Consider the following 21,043-nt stretch of genomic DNA (forward strand, 5'->3'; position numbering starts at 1 on the left):
GCTGTGTCACCTTCTACCTGAGATGAGCAGGGATATGATGCAGGGGGACAGTTCTGCAGGTGCCACGTGGACGAGCACACGGACATTGACACAAGAGCAACAGGAAGTGTCTTTCCATGAAAACAACATTGGCTGTAAAATGACTCGAGAAGAGGACTCCTTCCTCCCCTTTCCTTGCCAAGTGAAACACAAAAATTACTGGGGGGAAAACAGGGTGAAGCACCTCTGGCGATAATCAGCAGACAGCAAGGGACAGAGAGGGAGCGTTTCCTTCTCGACAGCTCCTGGCTGACCTGGATGGTCTCAAACACACCCTCTTCTGCAAAGGCACTCACATGTTGTCTGTTTATCAGTCATACAATGGAATTCCATACATGGGAGTCTTTCCTACAAATATCAAAGAGATGAGCTGAGGACATGGTCTAACCAGGAAAAGACTATAATAAATACACATTTTGGATAAATGTGTGCTTTTTTTTCGTTTTTTCTTTTTAAAGGATAATCTCATACTGTAGTTTAAAAAATTTCATTGAAAGTTAGAATTCCAGTAAGGAATCAGCAAGGAGCCAGGTGCCGGAGGATGAGAGATGGATCCAGAACAGAGAGGAGGGACTCTCGCTTCTCCAATGGCCAAAGGGCAGGGTATGGTCTGTTCTGAAGCCAGAAAGACCATTCACACACAGTGGAATGTGTGAGAGGGAGGAAGGTAGCGGCAGAGAAATTGGTGAAGCAGACAGGAGGGTGGCGTCCTTCGGTACGTGGGCTCAGGGAGGGATGCACCCTGGGTTTCCCATGGGAAAGCTGGGCCACATCCCCCCGTTCTGCAGTCCAAAGAGACCCGCCCCGGCCAAAGGCTGCCCTCACCGGGACACGACCGAGCTAATGGAATTATAAGATGTGCCGCTGTTGCAGCTTGAGTCGTAGGTTTCCTGGCCATTGCCGTCGAGGTTGATTTTGAACACAGAGGATGCCTTCAGCAGAAAGTCCGCTGCGTCCCGACGCCCCAGCTCCCTCAGTTTGGACATGAGGATGCCAACTGTGCTCTCGGGATAGGAGGTCCACTCCCGGAGTAGGGCGTGCACCGGGCTGGGGAGGAACTCCTTGGGGGCCCCATTATTGGTGTTGTACTTGGCCACGAGGTCAGGGAGACCCAAGTTCATGGCGAGAAGGCACCAGTCCTTCCCCATGGGATCAGGTGGGTCCAGCAGACGACAGAGTTTCCTCCGGGTCAGGAGGTTCAGATCTGAGGCATGGATGTCCATCCCCAGGCTGGCCTGTGAGTACACGTCGTGACACCCGAAGCACATGATGCTGCTGAAGCTCTCCTTGTACCCACCCATGGTGTTGGTCAGTGAGGTCTCCTTCAGGGTCTGCGCACGGAAAAAGTCTCGCGGCTGGTAGATCATGACAGGCTCGTGGTGCTCTCGCAGCTGCTGGGGGCTCAGGTAATGCTTCACGGTCAGCAAGCCCGGGAGCGTGGTGGCCATGACGTTCTCCATGGTGCTGCACACGGAGTCCAGCAGGAGGCAGCACTTTATCTTCTCCGTCTCCAGCCCTCGCACCTGGACCTCGATGCCCTGGCCATGGTTGACCAGAAGCACCAGCAGCTCGGCCCCACGGTTGGCGATCTTGCAGCCATTCACCCACAGGCGGATGTCCGCATCTCCCTCTGCGCTCTGCTGGTGGATCCACCGGCAGAGGTTCACCTGGACCTTGTGAAAGATGCCGCACGGGAAGGGGGTGAGGTACTCCACAGGGACGATGCGCACGCCCCCGTAGACCCTCCCCTCATCCTCCTCGTCTGTCCAGGAGCGGTGCAGGTTGTCCGTCTTGATCAGGGCAGGGATGTCCACCATGGTCCCGCTGCTCAGGTCTCGGGCACAGATGTCCATGGCATCGAGGATCTGCAGCAGCTCCTCCACGTCACTGTCGGGCACCAGGCGCTGGACGTCCTCCACGGTGTAGCGGCCCCGGTAATGGTGCAGGGCCCGGGGGGTCTCCACGGAGAGCAGCTTCCCCAGGACGTTGGTGCAGAGCCAGCGGGGGTCCAGGAGTAACACATCCTGGACCGTTTCACTCTGCATGATGTTGATCTGCCAAAAGGGACAACAGGAAGTCACGCCTGGGGACCGAGAGGGCTAGTTGCCAGCTGCTCAGAGCACCAGAGGACCGAGCAAGGATAAAATCTGCGCACAGGTTGCAAAAACTGACCCGGGCCATTCATGTGGATGGACCTCAGTAATCCAACAGCGGGCCAGAATACCAGCTTGAGAAGGCCGTGAGAGAGACTCTGAAAAGTCTACCTTTGATCATTCAAAAAAAAGGGTCAATGTAATGAATGAAAGACAGGAGGGAGAGAGAGAGGGAAAGAGAGAGAGAGAGAGAAAGAGAGAGAGAGAGAGAGAGAGAAGCCAAATGCAACGAGTATGTTTTGACTGGATTCTACATCCCCAAATAAACACACGAGTGAATAAACACAGCTATGACTGGGATCAGTGGCAAACACTAGAACGAGAGCTGTAACTTCAATAGCAGTATTCTCTCAATGCTGTTTCTGGAACATAATTAATTATACTGTGGTAACATGGGTGACCCTGTTCTTAGCCCACTGTCTTGTTCACATCCACTCCCTGATGCCTTCAGCTACATGTTCTGGGGACTCTTGGAGATTAATAGACATACCTGAGAAATGCCCACCAAGGCCAGGAGGGTGGGAGGCTTGCTTTGGCCCTGCATACTCCTGGTTAACATAAGGAAGGCTCTCTCCTTCTTGACACACACACATGGTGCCACGAGATCGAATCCAATGTCAGAGGTCAGTGAGGTGCACACAGACCCTATCTCACCACATGCCCGTCTGGGCATCCCTTTGCTAGCTAAAACCTGCAGACTAAGGTCCAGGCTTTGTGGAGAACAGCGGTGCAGTTGGGTCGTTGTCCGCCACATCTCCTCTGCTGGTTAAGTTACCCTGAGTAAAACTGTGGAAACTATAAGGAGTTGCCAGCTTCGTCTTCTGGTCTCAACTGGGGGGATCCCTCACTGCCCCTCCTCCACCCTGTGCCAGTGGGAGAACAACCCATGGCTTAGGAGGCTTACATGCTAAGTTATTTAGGGCTGAAATGTCACAGTATCTGCAAAATAAGTTAAGCAAATAGAGAGAGAGAGAGAGAGAGAGAGAGAGAGAGAGAAAGCAAATGGAGCAAAATATTAACTGGTTAATTTAAGCATGAAGTATATGGTGACTCTGAGTTACTTTTGCCGCTCTGAAGGCTTGAAATTTTTCAAAAAAAGATTCAGATTGTTCTATTACTGCATCATGTAAAATTTTAATGCACAGAGAAAGGGTCTGGAAAGTGATACCACAGGAGGATGACTGGGGAAATGTGCCTAAGCACTGGGCCTTCCTCACTGGCGGCAGGAACAGCACTGCGGGAGGCTGGCAGCCATGCAGAGCGTGGTCACCTGATGGATTTCTCGCCCTTACTCCTACTGCCAAATCTTCACTTACTCCCTAAAGTCTCAAGGGCAAGGTGGGGCATGATGTAGAATAAAAGTGGATTATACCCTTGATCTAGAAACTGCTAGTCAAATACCAGAAGGCAAGGGAATCCTGGGCCAATGGGGCGTGCTTATTATTATGGTTAATCTTATCTTATAATAAGCATCTTATAATGTAAGCTTGGATCCCAGTCCTTGGATTCAATCACTGTAAAGTACTGCCCGGGGGGCCTGTAGATCACCGGTAATTTCAGTGGAGTTCAGAGGCTCATGCTCTCACTGCTTGACACCCTAGCTCTCAGGGTCACTGGATTCGGTCATGATTTCAATCCTCTCTAATCCATACAAACTGGCCTCGAGTCAGAAGCAGCACTAAGCCTGGACAGGAAGCTCCTGCTGTCTACAATTCTCAGAACCGCCTCTGGGTTTTCATGTTCAGAGCTGCTCTTCATGGCCCAAGACTAGCCTAAACTGTCCCCTGATGTCACAGGATGGAGGAACACAAAGGCTAGGTCCCCTCTCTGGGGACAGAAATAGGATGCAATTAGATGCATTCCCACACCACACCCCAGGGCAGGGCAGTGCGGAATGCCACAAAGACAGGAGTAAAGAGTCCCACTGCTTGGTCACCTGCTGGGACACTGCTTGCTGGGTCTCATTGTCTCCGGACATCCTCTCATCACGGCCTTTTCTCAACCATCTGTGAACCCAAGAGTCTGTCTGGAGCACACAGCAGCCTATGCCAAGCAGCATGCAGGGGCTTCAGAAATCGCAGGGAAGCACCAGGTGCCCCAGGAGGAGAGAGGAGAGGCCCAGTAACCCAGTGTAGCAGGATCAGTGCTCCCTAACTCATACAAGATGTAAAACAAACAAATCCAAACAAAACCACAGGACAGCTCTCAGGGTGTGTGTGGGGGGAGCAGAGACTGCAGGTCAGAAGATCACCTGGGCTTCTGTGTGACAGCCACGTGTCTGGATAGATTATGGGTCCTGGGGCTATTTCCACTCTGCCTCTCTAGCCCCAAAGCACCTTCGGATTGGGGACAGAAAAACATCCCCAACGCCACTATCCCAGCCAGGCCCCAGTCCCTACCTCGCCAGCACTGTGAAGCTGCTGGGCTATGCGCCGGAGGTCTCCCTCTCTAGCCAGGGGGTTCAGCTGGTCTTGCACATCGTACACAAACTGCTGCAGAGACATGAGCTGGTTGGGCCCGTTGAGCTTCCTCCAGGAAGGCAGCGTGGAGATGATCTTCTCACACAGGTGGGTCATCGGGGGGCAAACCTAGAACGTGCAGGGCAGGACACATCAACATGCAGCCGACAGGGACTCCCCAGGAAAAGCCCAGGTAGAAAGGACGGCGCTCTTTTCTGCACTGTTGCAAGAAATACTTGGGACGAGTTAGTGAGGTTTTGGGTACCCTGGGCCAGTTCTTTTCTTTATAGTGTTGCCTCTAAGCAAAATCCATTTATAAGCATAAAATGGTATAGATGCTTTCATTGCTGCTGCTAATGGAGAAGAGTGGGGAGGCTTCACAACAATCCTTGTGGACTGTACAGACTCCATTACAGTGCTCCTTAGCCCCTAATGCTCTGCTCTCTCCGTTCCTCCGTCCCTCCCCTGGAGTGACTCCTTTAGCTGGAACATGATCACTTTATGAGCAAAGGGAGAGGAAAAGAGAGTAACTATCATTAGCAATACTGGAGTGGGTTTTTATCAGCAAATTAGGTATCTGTGAGACCATTGTGAAAAGTACAATTTAAATTAGACCAATTCTTGGTAATGGGCTTGAAATATATTTTTTTCTTAAATTATTTAAACAAATTGTTAAAAATTTTTATTTGACTATAGTCCATATGCAATGTTACATGAGTTTCAGGTGCGTGACACAGGGACTGGACAAGTCGTAGGTGGCGCTGGGCTCAGCACACCAGAGTAGTACCTCCCTCACCACACACTATTACAATACGACTGACTCCATGCCCTATGCTGTGTCTTTTATTCCTGTGATTTATTCATTCCGTGACTGGAAGGTTGCATCTCCCAGACTCCCTTCACCCATTTTGCTCATCCCCTCTTTTCCCCTTGAAATAGGTTTTTAATCTTTCAATTTGATTAAATAAATCATGTGTATGACAGACTCCTATAATCCGCACACCATCCTAATTAAAAACACCTGCCATACACTGCCCTGCATCATTTATCAGGCAGTCCCTTCTCGAATTCTACCTTTATGTCAAGCAGCATCCCAGCATCCAGGGGCTGCAGGAATCGCAGTGAAGCACCAGGTGCCCCAGGAGGAGAGAGTCAGCTAAATCCCACTCCCTATTCATAAAATAAAATTCCCAGGGAAACAGGCAGTCTGTGTGATGGGTTCCACCTGCTTGGCCTCAGGAGCTGAGGGTGGGGGTTGTGAAGCAAACAATGTCACCAGGCCCTGGTTCAAAACTCTCCAGGGACTCCCCGGAGCCCAGGGCAGAGGCCCTACTGCCCCCTGGTGGGGAGGTGCTGGGGTCCTTCACAGACCACGTTCCCGATCACCACCCCTGGTTTCTGTGACCGGGTTCCTCTGAGTGCCCCTACACGACTCCCCACTGACTGGGGTGAGGGCCAGGCTTCCGGAGGGCCCTGAGTCTTCCTCAAGATTCCTAAAGCACACGTGGCTGGAGTCTGGTGGTGTGCACGGGAGCACCTCCCAGCATGGAAGCAGTAAGCTTTCCCTGGAGAGAGGCCACCCACCACCAGGGCTGGGACACATGCTCTGCATTCACACCCAGGCCGGGGCAGCAGGAACTTTCCAGGGAGCATTGTGCCCTTGGAATGCTAACCCCTTTCCCATCAGCTTGGGAGAACTTACTGAGTATCATAGATTAGCAACCTTTTACGGGTCAGAGGCACAGAGAATATTTTTTCTAGTCTATTTCACCGTTTAACTTCGTTCATGGAATTCATTTGTCAGAAAAGAAATGCCAGCTTTTATGTTGTCAGATAGGTATGCTATCTTTGAAGACTTCTAGGGTTCTCTATATTGCTTGAAAGATTTTTCCAAGGCAGTACCACATTATTTTAAAAAGACATTCAAGATATTGTGGGCTTTTTTCTTTTTGACATTTAAAAGTTTTTATCAACCTAGAATTTATTTTTGGAATTCACAGTAAGTAGAATTCAATCTCGTTTCATTCTAGACTAACAGCAGTTGTGTCAGATCAATGATGAGATATTTTCCTCAAAATTTCAATCTCTGTTTTCTAGTAAGTTTCTATAGATGTTGGATTATTTCTACACTAATTTATTCCACTTATTCAGTTGCTGATTTTGGATTTATTAATTGCACAGCCTTTATAATAGATTTTATTTATACTTCCACTGAAATTTTAAGGTAAAATACCCAACCCAATTGTCTCACTCTCAGGAGATGCATGCTAGGACTGTACCAAGCTTACACAATATGGGAAAACCAAACATTGAATAAGATCTTGCTGCCCAAGAGCCCAGTGTCATCCATTTGTGCATCTATTATTTTATGTCCTTCAATAAATTTTGCTGGTGATGGTTCTTCTATTTTTCTGCATTTTCTTTTTTTTTTTTTTAAACTTATTATCTGAGAGAAAGAGAGAGTGCAAGTGCATGCACAAAACTGAGGGGCAGGGCAGAAGGAGAGGATCCTCAAGCAGACTCCAGACTGAGTGTGGAGCCTGACTCAGGGCTACATCTCACGACTCATGAGATCAAGATCTGAGCTGAAGCCAAGATAAGGCACTTAACCTGACTGAGCCATGCAGGTGCTCCTCTGCATTGTCTCACTATTTCACAATAAGTCACTTCTGGGTAGGTTCTGCGATTTGTTTTTTTGTTTTGTTTTTTAGATTTTATTTATTTATTCATGAGAGACACAGAGAGAGGCAGAGACATAAGCAGAGGGAGAAGTAGGCTCCCTGTAGGGAGCCTGATGTGGGACTTGACCCCAGGACCCTGGCATCATGACGTGAGCCAAAGGCAGACGCTCAACCACTGAGCCACCCAGGTGTCCCAGGTTCTGTGATTTCTAAAAGGCCGTGCTACTTGCAGACTGGCCACTAAAGCTGTCAGAATCCTACACACTGTAATGTGGCCCCTATGCCCATAACCCCCCTCATCTCCAGGCCACCTCCGTATTCTCATCCTTCTTTCCTCCTCCCACAGCAAACATGGCCGTGCAGCTGCCTCCTACCACGACCCCTGGGAACCAAACCTAACCTAAGAGGACAGCACAAAGAGGCCAGCTCCAGGGTGACCAGATGGTCTAAGCAAAGGTGGGCCTGCAGCCTCCCAGCACACTCACCGAGACAATCTGGCTCCGAATGTCTTGCAGGTGACTTCGAAGTACTTTCATGTCCTTAGAGCCCGAAGCGCCAGCATCCAGAACAAAGAGCTTGTTTGAAATATGGAGATCGTTCCCAAACCTAAGGGAAGAGCAGTGGCCTCAAGGTGATGCAGTCCCACCAGTTGTCCCCACAGACGGCAGGCTCCTGCTGGCCTGAAAAGCTGGTCTGAAGCCATAAAGTTCTTATGACCTTGCAAAGGGCACCCCCTCCCTGCTGGCTTCTGTCACCTTACACTGGGTGGTGACCCCCACGCTCCGAGTCCTTAGGACGGTGGTGGAGGGGCGGGGAGTGGCCCCAGTTATACCAAACAGCAGGGACACAGTACGGGAAGATTTCAGGACAGGTGAGGCCTATGCTGTTACCTTGCAGGCTAGGAGGACAGTGGCCACCGCAGGGCGATGGAGTAAAAGCAGAGAAAGGGCACGACAGCCACACCTTATATGGAAAATATCAGTACGAGACCTCTTTTTCCTGTCAGGAGGACTACGGGAAGTGTCTGCAGTAGATAAACCAAGAATTCGAATTCCCAGCAGAATAGAGCTGCAGCTTCAAAATTATTTTGACAGACACTAAGTAAAAATACACATTTCTACATTGTGACCTGTGCACATCCATCCTGATAAATGAAACAGAAGTTTTACAGGAATACTTGCCAGGAAGGTCCCCCTCCGGCCCATCCCCCTTTCCAGACCAGGTCGGTCTGACCAGTGACTGTCACGAACCACTCATGAGTGGAAACACAGACTTTGAGAAATACTGCTTAGTGGGAAGAAGACAGTCATCGGAGGAGCCAAGAGGTAACGCAATAAAAAGAACTGAGGATCTATGTCAACTGTGGTAACAACAGTGGATGACATTGTAGGACATGACTGACATTCACTACGTGTTGGACTTAGTCATCTTTTCTCACAAAGAAATAAAAAAAGAAAAAAAGAGAAAAGAGAGAGAGAGATGTGAGGGGATGGATGTGCTCACTAACTAGATGGGCGCAGTGTCATCCATCCGGTCACCACAATATGGACATGAAATCTCTAATAATGTTATTTGTCAACTATAGTTTCCTCCATAAAGTGGAAGATTAATGTATGAAACACTTAACAGAAGCTCCCCCTGGGCAGTGGTCCCAGGAAGTGAAGAAAGAAGAGCAAAGTCTGTGGGTTTTTTATCTTGTGCTCTTGACGTCTGTTGCATTTGTTACAATTTCAATTCTTTTTTAAAAAAGATTCTATTTACTTATTCATGAGAGACCCACACAGAGAGAGGCAGAGACACAGGCAGAGGGAGAAGCAGGCTCCCTGCAGGGAGCCAGATGTGGGACTCCATCAGGATCAGGACCTGAGCCAAAGGCAGATGCTCAACCACTGAGCCACCCAGGTGTCCGTTTTCATTGTTTTGATAAAAATAAAAACTATATCACAAAAGCCAAGCCAGCACAGGAGGCCTCTGCTCCCTGTGTCCGGGGCCCGTGAGTTCCATGGATGGCCCTGCATCTGGCGACGCCCTCACCTGTTCTTGATCTCCTTCAGTAAGGACGTGTCCTTGTCATATCCGAACTCGCCTCCCGCTGGCCGAGGCACGTTCATGATGTCAGCGTGGGTGGCCACCAGGACGACGTGCAATGGGTTCTTCAGCTTGCCGCCGAATGCTGGGGGCAGAAAGCAGATGTTCCACAGGTGGGTCCTCTTCCCTGGCTGCCGGCATCCCCAGGTGGTGAGGGGACACCAGCCTCTGGGGGTGCAGCCTGCTCGCAGACATGAGGGCCCCGGGCCTGCGGTGCAGGGTGACCCCGAGAAGGCCTAGGTCTGGACAACCTGGGGATGAGCCTGTTCACTGGGCCTGGGAGAGGCTGCTCAGAACTCCTCCAAGTGGGCCCTGCTTGTCTGGTGAGGGGAAACCTAACTCTGGTCTTTATAGGACAAAGAAAGCCCTCTGAATGCAGAAATAGCCAGTGAGGCTGGGACGGCCCCCTGAACTGCACAGAGGCAGAGCGCCTCCCCTGGGGGAGGTTTAGGAAGAAAACATCAAAAAGAATGTGAAAGAAAGAGGCAGAGCCGAGTTACCCTGAGGAGGTTAAGGCCAATTATTTGATTATTATCTGATTTTCAAAGAAAAAAAATCGATAGTCCAGTTTCCAGAAAAGAAGGCCACTCCTTTTTGTTTTGTACAAGGGAGCAAAGGAACGTTCCATGATGCTGCTCTGGGAATAAAGTTAAGGTAACACGTCCACTCCGTATGGTCCCTTCAGTTGTTGATGGAACTACAGAATGAAGGAGGGCTCATTCTGCTTCTCCATCACGTACCGTCAAGGTGGAGGCGCACAGGCCATCAAAGAACGAATTCCACTTCCACCAACAAAAGTGACCACAGTTCTAAGGTGCAGGGAGAGAGCCAGAAACGACTCTCAAGGAATTGCTCAGACTCGGTCTCTGAGGCAGGTCTCCTGGTCTTTGTAAAAACTCCCTACGTACGAAGGTGGCAGCTGATCCTTGGGAACCGGCCAGAGGTAGGATCTTGCCACAGGAAGGAGAGGCCAAAGGAGCCTTGCTGCTGGCCCCGGGCTGTAGTTCCACCAGGGCGGCTGCAGGGCCCTGGGGAGGGCACAGTGGGGTGTGCTAGCTCACCTATGGGTTCTTCAACTGGCACCAGAGACTTCAGGAAATTCAGCCAGAAAATCACTTGGTTCAACTGGATCTCGTAGGGCTCTTCCAGGCTGAAAACGATGATGTGGATGGACGTGGGATCGTTTGCAGCAAAGTAGTCATAACAGCAGAAGTATACAGGATTGCCGGAGAATTCCCACACACTGAAATCACCGACTCCTACGGAGAGAAGATTACTACCTGAAACAGCAACAGCCAGTCACCACTGTCCTGAGCACTTAGGGACTGTGGAGAGAGAGAGCACCGCCTGCAGCATCCGCCCATCTATCTACGCACCTGCGAGACACACGCACCTTCGAGACACACATGTTCCACCTTCCCCACAGGGAAGGGGTCAGAGCCAAAGGCTGACCTTGGGTCTCCGTCAACATACGCACACAGACAGAGAACGCGTGTGATAGGATTCTACATCCTCAAATAAGTACAAATTCTTTTCTGAACACAACAGGCTATATAATGTGGAACAGAAAAGTCACCAAGATATGTAATTTAACTTTGGTTCAATAAGGATGACATTCACCTTCCACAGGTGAGCAAGCAATCTGCTCAGGTGGGTCCGAAGTGAGCAGGCTACCTGTGCAGGTGAAAGATGCAAGAGCTGATGAGCAGCTCTGCCTCTGCAGGATGTGGGCAGCACTGTGAAGGGTGGGCTTCTGAAGGTCACCCAGTGTGGGGGGCAGTGGAGGGTGGAGCAGGGTCGAAGGTCGACCCTGCCCTAGTGTTGGGGGCAGCTCTCCCTCATGCCTGAGCAATGGAGGCCTTTCTTGGAAGTGACTGTGGGTGAGGCTCTGTGGTTTCTAAGGCACCTGGAATTTCCCAGTGACCCTCCAGACACGTGGGCACCCCTGGCCCTAATGGCCACATCCCAGCAGGACAGTGACCACCCCCTCCATGAGCCCCTGGGATGACCCGGCAGGCCCACTTACGTTGTAAGATTTCAGGATCCCATTCCCTCATTTTTTCCTTTTGGTGTTTATTTTGGGTCAGAAATTCTTCAGTCAGTAGTCATTTTGGGAGGTCCAAGGGCTCTTCTGGGGCCTCCTCCAGGAGCACAGGACTCTATAAATAGTCTGGCACCTGAGGCTTTAGTGTGCAGGGTTCTGTGAGCACGGGGAGCATGGGGAGCCTGACCCGGGGCGGGGAGGAGTTGGGGAGGAGCCGGTGAGGGCGGGATGGGGGGACAGGCCGCGCCTCCCCCGCCACATGCCAGCTCTGCTCCAGGAGCTCAGAGAACACTCAGCTTTTACAAGAGAAAATGCCCATGGACTTAATTCCACTTCACTGGGGCCAGCGGTCCTCCCAGCGGGGTTCCCGGACCAGCAGCAGCATCACCTGGGGACCCCCTGACCTGCTGCCTTGGCAGCTCTGGGCTGCTGCATCTACACGTGCCCCGCAGGGGATCTGCTCCCACACTGTAGATGACGAGCCTCTGCTCTAGGTACACACAGTGACAGTCTATGAGTCATGGGCTTTGGGTCATAGAGAGCCCACGTGAAGCTGCACCAATTGGCATTTTCTGAGCACCTGCTCTGGGCCAGACACTCGGCCAGGCGCTTGAACGAACCTACAGTCCTCACAGATAAGTCTCAAAGGAACTGCCTCATCCCTGCTCTGAACCGTGTCTCAATAAGGCGGGGGCTGGGGTTCAAGTGACACAGGCCACCTAGGAGCCCCGGGAACCAGGGGGCACTGCACAGGCGACTGAGCAGTTGCCGGAGAGAGTAACCTTCCCCGGACAGTATTTAAAGCTTCATCTCCTTGAAAATGTTTGAGAGCAAAGATGTACTTGACATTGTGCCCGTGGGGAAATCGCCGGTGCCTGCATCACAGCATCAGCCATGTGTGTAGACGTATTCAAGGAGGGCTCTTCCCACACATGGATTTGTCAAACTGCTAGTGGGCTTGTGTTCTATAAGGTTGCTCATTCAGATAAATACTGGGCTCTGCTTAGAAAACGTATTGATTTGCTCAGTGGTCATTATTAAGTGCCTACTGTGTGCCCAGGGCTTTCCTGAGGGAGTAGGTGGGAGGCAGGGGAGTTAGTTTCACTCTTGAGGGATGTTAAGTGGCCAGGCTTCACTGGGTCTCTCCCAAGGTCACTTTGTGCGGCTCTTCGTCCATCCTTGTGGGGCCATGACACATGCAGCGGGCCGGGCTCCCTTGGGGGGTGATTTACAGTTCCCGAAACAGACAGCGCAGGCACTCCCTCCCCTGCGGGGTGGGTGGGCTATCTTACCGTTCAGGTAAGCATTCTGGATGTCAATGGCCTTCGTGGACTGGTCGTCAGTCGCACAGTGCAGGTGCGGGGGTGGGGCCACCAACACCCCCAGGGTCCCTCTGGTGAGGCCTGGCTCGAACATCATGCTGCGGCTCCTTACACTCACGTGCTCGCAGCCCGGATACAGGTTGCTGATGCTCACAGAGACTGTGGGTGGACAGGAGGCAGTGAGACCCGGGCAGCGGGCCTGCCTGTGCCCCTCCCGCGTGCCCACTCCCCATCCCTTCCCGGGACACTGTCATCCCCACCCTCTGCTGCTTGGGGCTGGGCCCTGCGGCCCCCCCACGTGTGCCGGGGACAGTGCTTCAGGGCTGCTGCTGCTCCTCCCACGTCCCTTCCCTGCCCTGCTCTGTGCCCCAGAGGCCCACCCCGGGGGCTGCACCTCCCAGGCCTGCCTGACACCTGGGCTTCTGGTTGGGGTCAGCCCCCAGGGGGCATAGGACAGGCTGGGGGAGAGGAGGCCCAGACACCACCTCTCCCTCCCCACCTGCTGCTCCTCGCCCACCAGTGGGGTGTCTGTGATCCAGATCCCTGAGCAGCTTCACCCCTACACTCCAGCTTTCTCAGGAATAGGATTTCTTCCTCCTATCTTTCTGCCTGGGGAGGGAATGGCTTCCCTCCATTCCAGGCCTTGGATGCTTCACTGTCTCTGGGATGTTCCCAAGAATTTTGCCCATTTTGTCCTTCCGTGAATGTCACTCCGGACCCTGACTGATGCAGATGAAGCAGTTGGACTCTGGTCCCTGATATGGTGTCAGGTTGACTGCAAAACAACTGTACACAGTAGCAGGCCAGGCCTGTCCAGGGAGAGCAGACAGGACTGGGTAAGTGCTAGGCATTCCTGAGCCTCACTGAATTCTCATTAGGACCACATTTGTATGCAGCATCATAAAAAATAACTTATTTCACAAGGAGACACTGCGAGCCTAGACACCCCTGATTCTGGCTAACCGCTGCCCCCTGGCGGTGAGGGCGGTGGCCTGCGGGGAGCCCCCTCCGACCCGCCACCCCGCTCCCCTGTGGTGTGGGGACAGCGGCGGCCCTGCAGCGCTCCCCGGGGACACCCGACCCTGCTCGCCACCCCCTTCCCGCCGCAGCCCCACGAGGCCTCCGCTCCCACACTCAGCGGGCCCGAGACCCGACGGCCCAGCGGCTGCCTCGGAGCCAGCCAGACCCCCGCGTGCCACCGTCCTGCGTCCTGCTGGTGGCCCAGCCCTTCTCCGCAGCATTTTCAGGGGTTTCTAGTGCAAACAAACTTCCTGCTGTTTGGGTGACAGAAATGTGCGCGGGTGGCACATTTATATCTGATATCAGATACAATGTAAAGTGGTGCACCCAGGGCTTCCAATTTTCTACAAAGAGCTTCAATTTTCAACTTTTTGGGGGGACTGAGCTTTGAATGTCAGCAGTGAATACAATTTTCCCACACATGACACAGCATAGCAGCGGCCTGGGCCCCGCGTTTCAGCGCCTGCCTGAGGTAGACACACATTGTATCTCTGAGCCCGGGATTACTTCTCTCTAAAGTGGGTTATGACACAACCTCACAATGTCATGAAGATGCAGTGTAAGGACACGTGTACACCACGTGAACCCGGGTCAGCACAGATGATGTCAACCACACACACGGCTTTCCACGCTTCCTTGCTTCTAGGTTTTACTGTGGCCTCCCCAAGGAGCGGCCACTTTGCCAGCTGGACATCCTTTTGGTGCCCCCTTGGCCTTCTCTCATGTCTTTCCAGCATTTGTCACTTTCTTCAATCTTGCAAATTGAAGTCCCCCCCCACTCCCCCCAAGGGGACTTCTTCTTACACAAGTGACTGTGGAGAGCAAAGCTGTGCCTCCTGAGAGAACAAGGCTCTCTAATCCCAGGGGAAGAGAATATATAGCTTAAGGGGTTCCTCCATCCAGTTCCTTCTGGTAGCAAAGCCAGCGTCCTCGGGGATGCTTGGGACACCAGGAAGATTCTGGAATGGATTCACTGGGGATACTAGAGACAGCAGTATTTACCTCCTACCAGTCCTGTCAGGGAAGCCTGACCCCGCTAACCTGTTATCTTGACAGAAATGTGAGGGTTTGGCCTGGAGACGCAGCTCTGAAGCAAGAGTGGTTGAAAGAACAGAAGTAGCCTCCCCAGGAGATCTGCTTCTTTGGTCCAGAGCAGACATCATCCTCAACAGAATCTTCTGTCATTGAGCCCCATGACCCAAATCTCTCTATGCACTGGCTGAAGGACACTGCTACACACGGTGACCTTGGCGGATAATGTGGCCTTCGAGCCACATCTTATTAAGAATCTACTTCCAGATTCTTCCAGATATGGAAGATGAGTGGTGGGGGCTGAACAGGAGATAACATCTGTCTGTGGCTGGTTCAGTGTAGCTCCTGGGCTCCTGGCATAATTGTCATACTCAGTGAGGACTTAGACATTCCAGATCAAGATCTAAATAGATCTCTTTGTCTCTGTCTCTGTGTCTCTCATACACACATGCTTGGAAACACTGGCCTGGGCCACACAGAGGCTGACCCTCATCATTATGTATGGAAGACTGCTGGCTTCAGAGGAGGTGCAGGCCATCTGACATCTCCAAACTGAGCCACGATTAGAGAAGATAACCTAAAAGACAACCTAAAATGTGTGTCTGAAAATGCCCTTATTCCAGCCAGAGCTGCAAGCATCGCCACCAAGCACCGGCTCCAGAGTCAGATGTGCCACGACCTTCTAGCTGGGTAACACTGGGCAGCCCACTGAACCCCTTGAGACTTCAGTAACATGCTGGGGAGCTGCCTGGATGTTGCTGCATGGATTCATTGAGCCACCACAGGGCCCACACTCTGTCCTCATCCTGGCATACAGTGCTCGGGGAGCACTCGTACGATGGAGAAGCAATACTGTATTCCTATGAATTATAAATCCATTGTGGGTATTATTTCTTCACGTGGTGACATGTCTACTGCTGTTCAGAGAAAAGAAGTTGAAAGGGGCACGTGATTCTCAGGTGCCACCCCTCAGCCCCGAAGAATGCTCCCCACACACCCTCCCTCATGGAGGGAAGGATGACGTAGAAACAAAAGTCTAAACCATGGTTTTCAACATGGGGAACTGACACATCTGGTAACGTCAGGTATGGAAAATGAATCCTTGCAGAAAATTGTGACTGAGGAAACTCCCTGAAGAGATATACTCTTATCTTTGCAACATGTAATTCCCTCACTTGAGGGGATTTGGGAGAAACGACATCCCAGATGCCACAATTCCTGGTGTGCCCTGTAGTTGCTTCTCTGGGCTGGTGGGGAGCGGGGAGGACAGGCACGCTGAAGCTCTGGATGTGAAAGGACCTATGACCCTGTCCAAGAAGGAGGGGGAGGATGGCAAAGCCCGCCTCCCAATGGGGCTCCGAGGAGTGGACGGAACAACCATGGCATCATCAGGGACCTTTCAAAACCACAAAGTGACTTTGAGACGTGCGGGGTTGGAAGTGACCTCTGCTGCTGTGTTCTCGAGTTACTGTGTGCGCCCAGCATTCCAGGAAGAAAGCCCGAGGGGGAGAACCCACCCGGGGACCAATATTCCCTGTGTGCGATCTGGAACCCGTATCCGTCCACTGGATTTGTCTGCAGGGGCTGATCACCCTGATCTATGATTGTTACCCACGTAGGAGGTATGTTTTATTCCACCCCACTGGATCTAAAAGAGATTTGTGTAATGTGCACATAATGTGCAATTCACCATGTGAAGCATTTCAGAGCAGAACACGACACCATCCTGTGATTTGCACATTTGCAGTTTGGCCCTTTGTGTCTGTAACCGTGATTTCAGGGAGGCCCCGGCCTTGCATCCGCAGTGTGGGCCAGGAGGGTAGACGTGGGGCCCACAGCCGGGTAAGACCATACCTAAAGCCACCAAGACAGTGAGATGTGGTCAGCACAAGCCAGGTGACCGAAGCCAAGCCACCAGTCCTCCTGGGCCTTGACAGGAACGCCCAGCGAAGCAGGCACCCAGGGGAGAGACAGGAGCCGGGGAGACGGTGCCTACCTGCTGGCTTGGACGCCAGGGGCGACGGTGGGAACCTGGTGGAGTTGGTGGAGGAGAGTCTGGGCCGGCGTCTCCTGAAGAAGCTTCTCAGCAGCCCACACTTGAGAGATTCCACCAGGGTGGTCTTCCCAGAGCCAGAGTGGCCGAACAGCTTCAGCTTGATTCTGGACTGGAGGTTCTGCGTGGGTCGCAGTTGCTGGATGAAGAGTCCCCGGTGAGCATCCTGAGCACAGAGGGACAGGGGCCAATGAGCCACAGATACAGAGAAGGCTCCGAGCAGCCTGCCAGTGCTGAGTCTCACAGTTTGGGACTCTCACCGTGTCCTTCCTCCTCGGGGATTTTTTTTGTGAGGAGAAGCTTTAAGAGTTACTCTCTCAGAACTTTCTAATACGGAATACAGCATTAGTAGCGGTGGCCGCCACCGTGTACAGCACATCCCGGCATCTATTTTATAACAACTGGACGCTTGCAGCCCAGTCTGCGATTCTTACCCGTGTCGTAGACAGGTTTTATTCCATCCCACTGCATCTACAAAAAAAGTCGTGCAAAGTGCACATGCCCTGTTTTTGTCATTTTATTTTATTTTATTTATTTTATTTTTATTTTTATTTTTTTCTTTGTTTTTGCCATTTTAAAGTGGACTGAAGCTCCGAGGCATTAGTACGTGCACAGTGTGTACAAGCAGCCCTGCTCTCTGGTTCCAGAGTGTTCCCATCACCTAAAGAAGCTCTGAGGCCATCAGCACCCACTGCCCCCTCCTGCTTAGCCCCTGGCAGCCACCAGTCTGCTCTCTGCCACCAGGGATGTGCCCAGGTCCGTGGCATATGGTATATAAGGAATGGGGTGAAGCAACCCTGTGAGGCCAGCGAGGGACACCTGCTCATCTGTGTGGAGGGGTCCTGTTCCCTTGTGGCACTGCGATGGCACCAGGTGCTGAGAAGGAGGGCCTCAGGGGGTACCAATACAATTGCTGTGACAGGGCCAGGAAACTAAGAACCTTCCCACTGTCCTCTCTCTCAGCCCTTCAGGGAGAAGCAGGATAATCCATAGACTCACTCACTCATCAGCAGACATTTATGGAGACCCCGTGTGCTAAGCACAGTGCAGGGAATGGGAAGGTGCAGACCCGGCCCAGATCCATGTCCTGGGAGGACATGGACATGGGAACACTGACACCAAGTATACCAAGAGGGGGACGGTGTGGGCAGGTGCTCTGTGCACCCAGAGGCCCCACCCTGAGGCTCGCACAATGAGGCATGGCTCTTGCTGCCCCGGCCCACCGGCTGCATCCGGCCTCACAAGCAGCCTCATTACCCACTCCTGATCCTGGCTCCGGAACAGTGGCCCCGGTGCCTCTCAGAACCATGGAAGGCAGCCTTGGATGCTTTCCTTCCCCCAATTCAGGATGGTCCCGCTGCTTTAGCCGGTTAGCTTCCAGCATCCAGGGCACTAGAATGTTCCTCCCTGTGGGAGGCTCCCCATCCTGACCCCTCTAGACAGTAGGATGTGAGGGACACTCTCCCCCTCTCAGTGGAGCCAACTGAGGGGAGAGCTGGTGTCCCCAGCACCTGGCAGGGCGGGGCTCAATAAAGATGGGTGCTAGAAATGACCTGCCTCAGGGGGACCCTGCAGGAGCCTGTCAGGGGGACTGCCTGTTAGTGTCCTGAGATCAGGCCCGGCAGCCACTGCTTCCCCTCCTAAACTCGGGCGTGGACTCCCTGTTGTGCTCTTCCCTCCAACCACCCAGCAAGCGCACCTGTCAGACTCAGCTCTGCTGGAGGCTCCCGTGTCCCCCCATCTTCTGTGTGGGACCCTGACTCGCCATCTCCCTGCGGCAACACCACCCCCGGGGGGCCAGCTGGAAACGAAACGGGTGGCTCCAGGTTTAGTTCAGATGGCGGGGGAGGGGGTGCTCCTGGATGTGGGTGCATGGGCGTAACAAGTTCTCAGGTCCACCTGCCTTCTGACGGTCTGCTGAGCACTTATATAAGGTGTGATTAGGTGATCTTAGCACTAAAGTGCATGTTTTGGAGGATATGGTTTAATAGTCACCGACATTTCCAGGAATGTAGCTGTTCAGTGAATCAGCAGGGGGCGCAGACTGGTGTCCTTGAGAAGGCAGCTGCCATCGTGCGCTCTCCAAGGCTCACTGGGGTTCTGATAGGGAGATGGCCTGAGGAAGACAGTGAGTAGCTCCTGACCAGCTCTGAAGGTGGGAGAATATGGACTTCTTTGGAGGGGAGCACACAAGTCCAACCCGGGCCTCTCTCTACCAGGAGCTCCCAGCTGGTCACAAAGTGCCACCTGGTCAGGTCAGGACCTCCTGGCGTAACACCTGAGGACCTGGGACCACTGTGTTTCCTACATTCTGGTTCCTGCCTTGAATAGTCTCCTGTGTGTCCCCTGCTCCCCAGGCAGGCAGGTGGGGCTGGCTGCACAGGTGAGGCCTGGGGTGTCCATGGCTGTAGGCCTGTTGCAGGAGAGGCTGGAGGCTCGGGGAAAGGACAGGAAAGCAGCGGAGACTCTGAGGAATCGGAATTTGAAACCAGTCCTTCCCTCCAGGTGGTCAGAAAGGGGTATTTGTGTAAGTGAGACAGAACACGCACTATCCCTGCTTGTTCGCTTTAACCGTATATTTTAAATATTTACCCACGGATGGGAGCTGCTTGCATGCCAGCCCACGGCTCACAGAGTAACTGAGCCTCAACAATCCATGTAAGTGCTGTCATAGCTCGCCTGGCTGTCAAGATCACCTCCTACCTGGTCTCTCTTTCTGGGCAGTCAGAGTGAAAGTCCCAAAACCAGAGTCAGGTCTTGCTGGGCACACCTGGACCAAACCCAATCTCCTGACCTAGGTGTGTAAAGGCACTGACCTCTCCAATCAGATCCCTTCAGGCCTGATCCTCCCCCAGACCACCTGGCTCAAGCCCTGGTGCCAGGCGCCTTCAATCCTTTTGGTCTGTTTCTTGGGACACACCCAGCTCTCTACTGCCCCAGGCCCTTTGCACTCACTGTTCCCACCGCTATCCCCCAGCTCTCCTCTGGCTGCCTCCCCTCTTTAATCTTTCATCTGTTGGCTTAAATGTCACCAGCAGAGAGGTGTTGCTGACCAATGGATGGAAATAACCCACCTCTCTTATTTCACCTTGTTTGAATCTCTGCACTTACAGGAGAAGCAGTCATCCTTCTATAAAGGTCTGGTGGTCTCTCCTGTGTTTGCCATATATGCAGAAAGCAGCAATACACAGTAGGAAAAAAGGGTGTGGCTGTGTTCCAATAAAGCTTTATTTACAAAAACAGGTGGTGGTGGGCTGTCCCCCAGGCCATCGTCTGCCAACCCCTGACTTACCGCATCTGCCAGTTTTGTTATTTGTTTACAGTCTGAGTCTTGCCTCTTGCTCACTGTGGTCTCTCACGTGCCTAGAATAGTTCTCAGCATTTCTAGACATGGTCAATCTCTCTTAAGTGAATATTATTTGCTAATTGCATCACTCTTTGACACCCTAGTGAATCCCAGTTTCTGGTTAACCTTCACCTTTGCCCCTGGCAGCTTAGCTTCACTCTCTCATCAGCAGAGATGACTAACCACTAGCGCATCAACAGGGAGGCCCACCTGCAATCTGGGAGGGCCGGAGGAGAGCAGGAGGAGGTTATGTGACTTGCCCCATGTGGCAGGATGCAGATAGAAGGAGAGGAACAGCAACTCTTCCTTATGCAAATGTTGTTACTTGTACTGAATTTTAAATTCTGGGCAAACTCTACACTTCGTCCTATTTTCCAAAATATTCTCAGGCATCTTTCTTCACTGTCTGATTTTAGACATAAAAAAAGGAACTATTTTTTTAAAGATTTTATTTTTTTATTTATTCATTCATGAAAGACAGAGAGATTGAGAGATTGAGAGAGAGAGAGGCAGGCAGAGATACAGGCAGAGAGAGAAGGAGGCTCCATGCCAGGAGCCTGATGTGGGACTCGATCCGGGGTTTCCAGGATCACGCCCAAAGGCAGGCGCCACCCCGGGATCCCCCAAAAAGGAACTATTTTAATATCACCTTATGGAAATCTGATTGGAAGGACAATCGTGGAACCCCCAATATGAGGGCACTGAGCACACAGAGGAGACACGTGGGGTGGGCTCTGTGGGACAGGACCAGAGGCTCCCATACACTGCGGCCCCCAGGCACCTTGTGGAGAGCTGGGTCAGAGGTC

General features: G+C 52.2%; 1 protein-coding gene across 1 annotated transcript in view; it reads right to left on the reverse strand.

The window, feature by feature from the left end:
• Positions 1–723: 723 nt before the first annotated feature.
• The window catches only part of DAPK1 (death associated protein kinase 1), a 167,820-nt gene continuing 147,500 nt past the window's right edge, over positions 724–21,043 (reverse strand). The window contains 7 exon segments of the mRNA NM_001197157.1: positions 724–2,093; positions 4,592–4,780; positions 7,818–7,938; positions 9,367–9,505; positions 10,482–10,679; positions 12,757–12,945; positions 16,835–17,057. Of these exon segments, the coding sequence (NP_001184086.1) occupies positions 861–2,093; positions 4,592–4,780; positions 7,818–7,938; positions 9,367–9,505; positions 10,482–10,679; positions 12,757–12,945; positions 16,835–17,057 (2,292 nt within the window). The 3' untranslated portion in view covers positions 724–860.

This window comes from Canis lupus, chromosome 1 (genome assembly GCF_011100685.1).
Source record: "Canis lupus familiaris isolate Mischka breed German Shepherd chromosome 1, alternate assembly UU_Cfam_GSD_1.0, whole genome shotgun sequence".
Classification (NCBI taxonomy): Eukaryota; Metazoa; Chordata; class Mammalia; order Carnivora; family Canidae; genus Canis; species Canis lupus.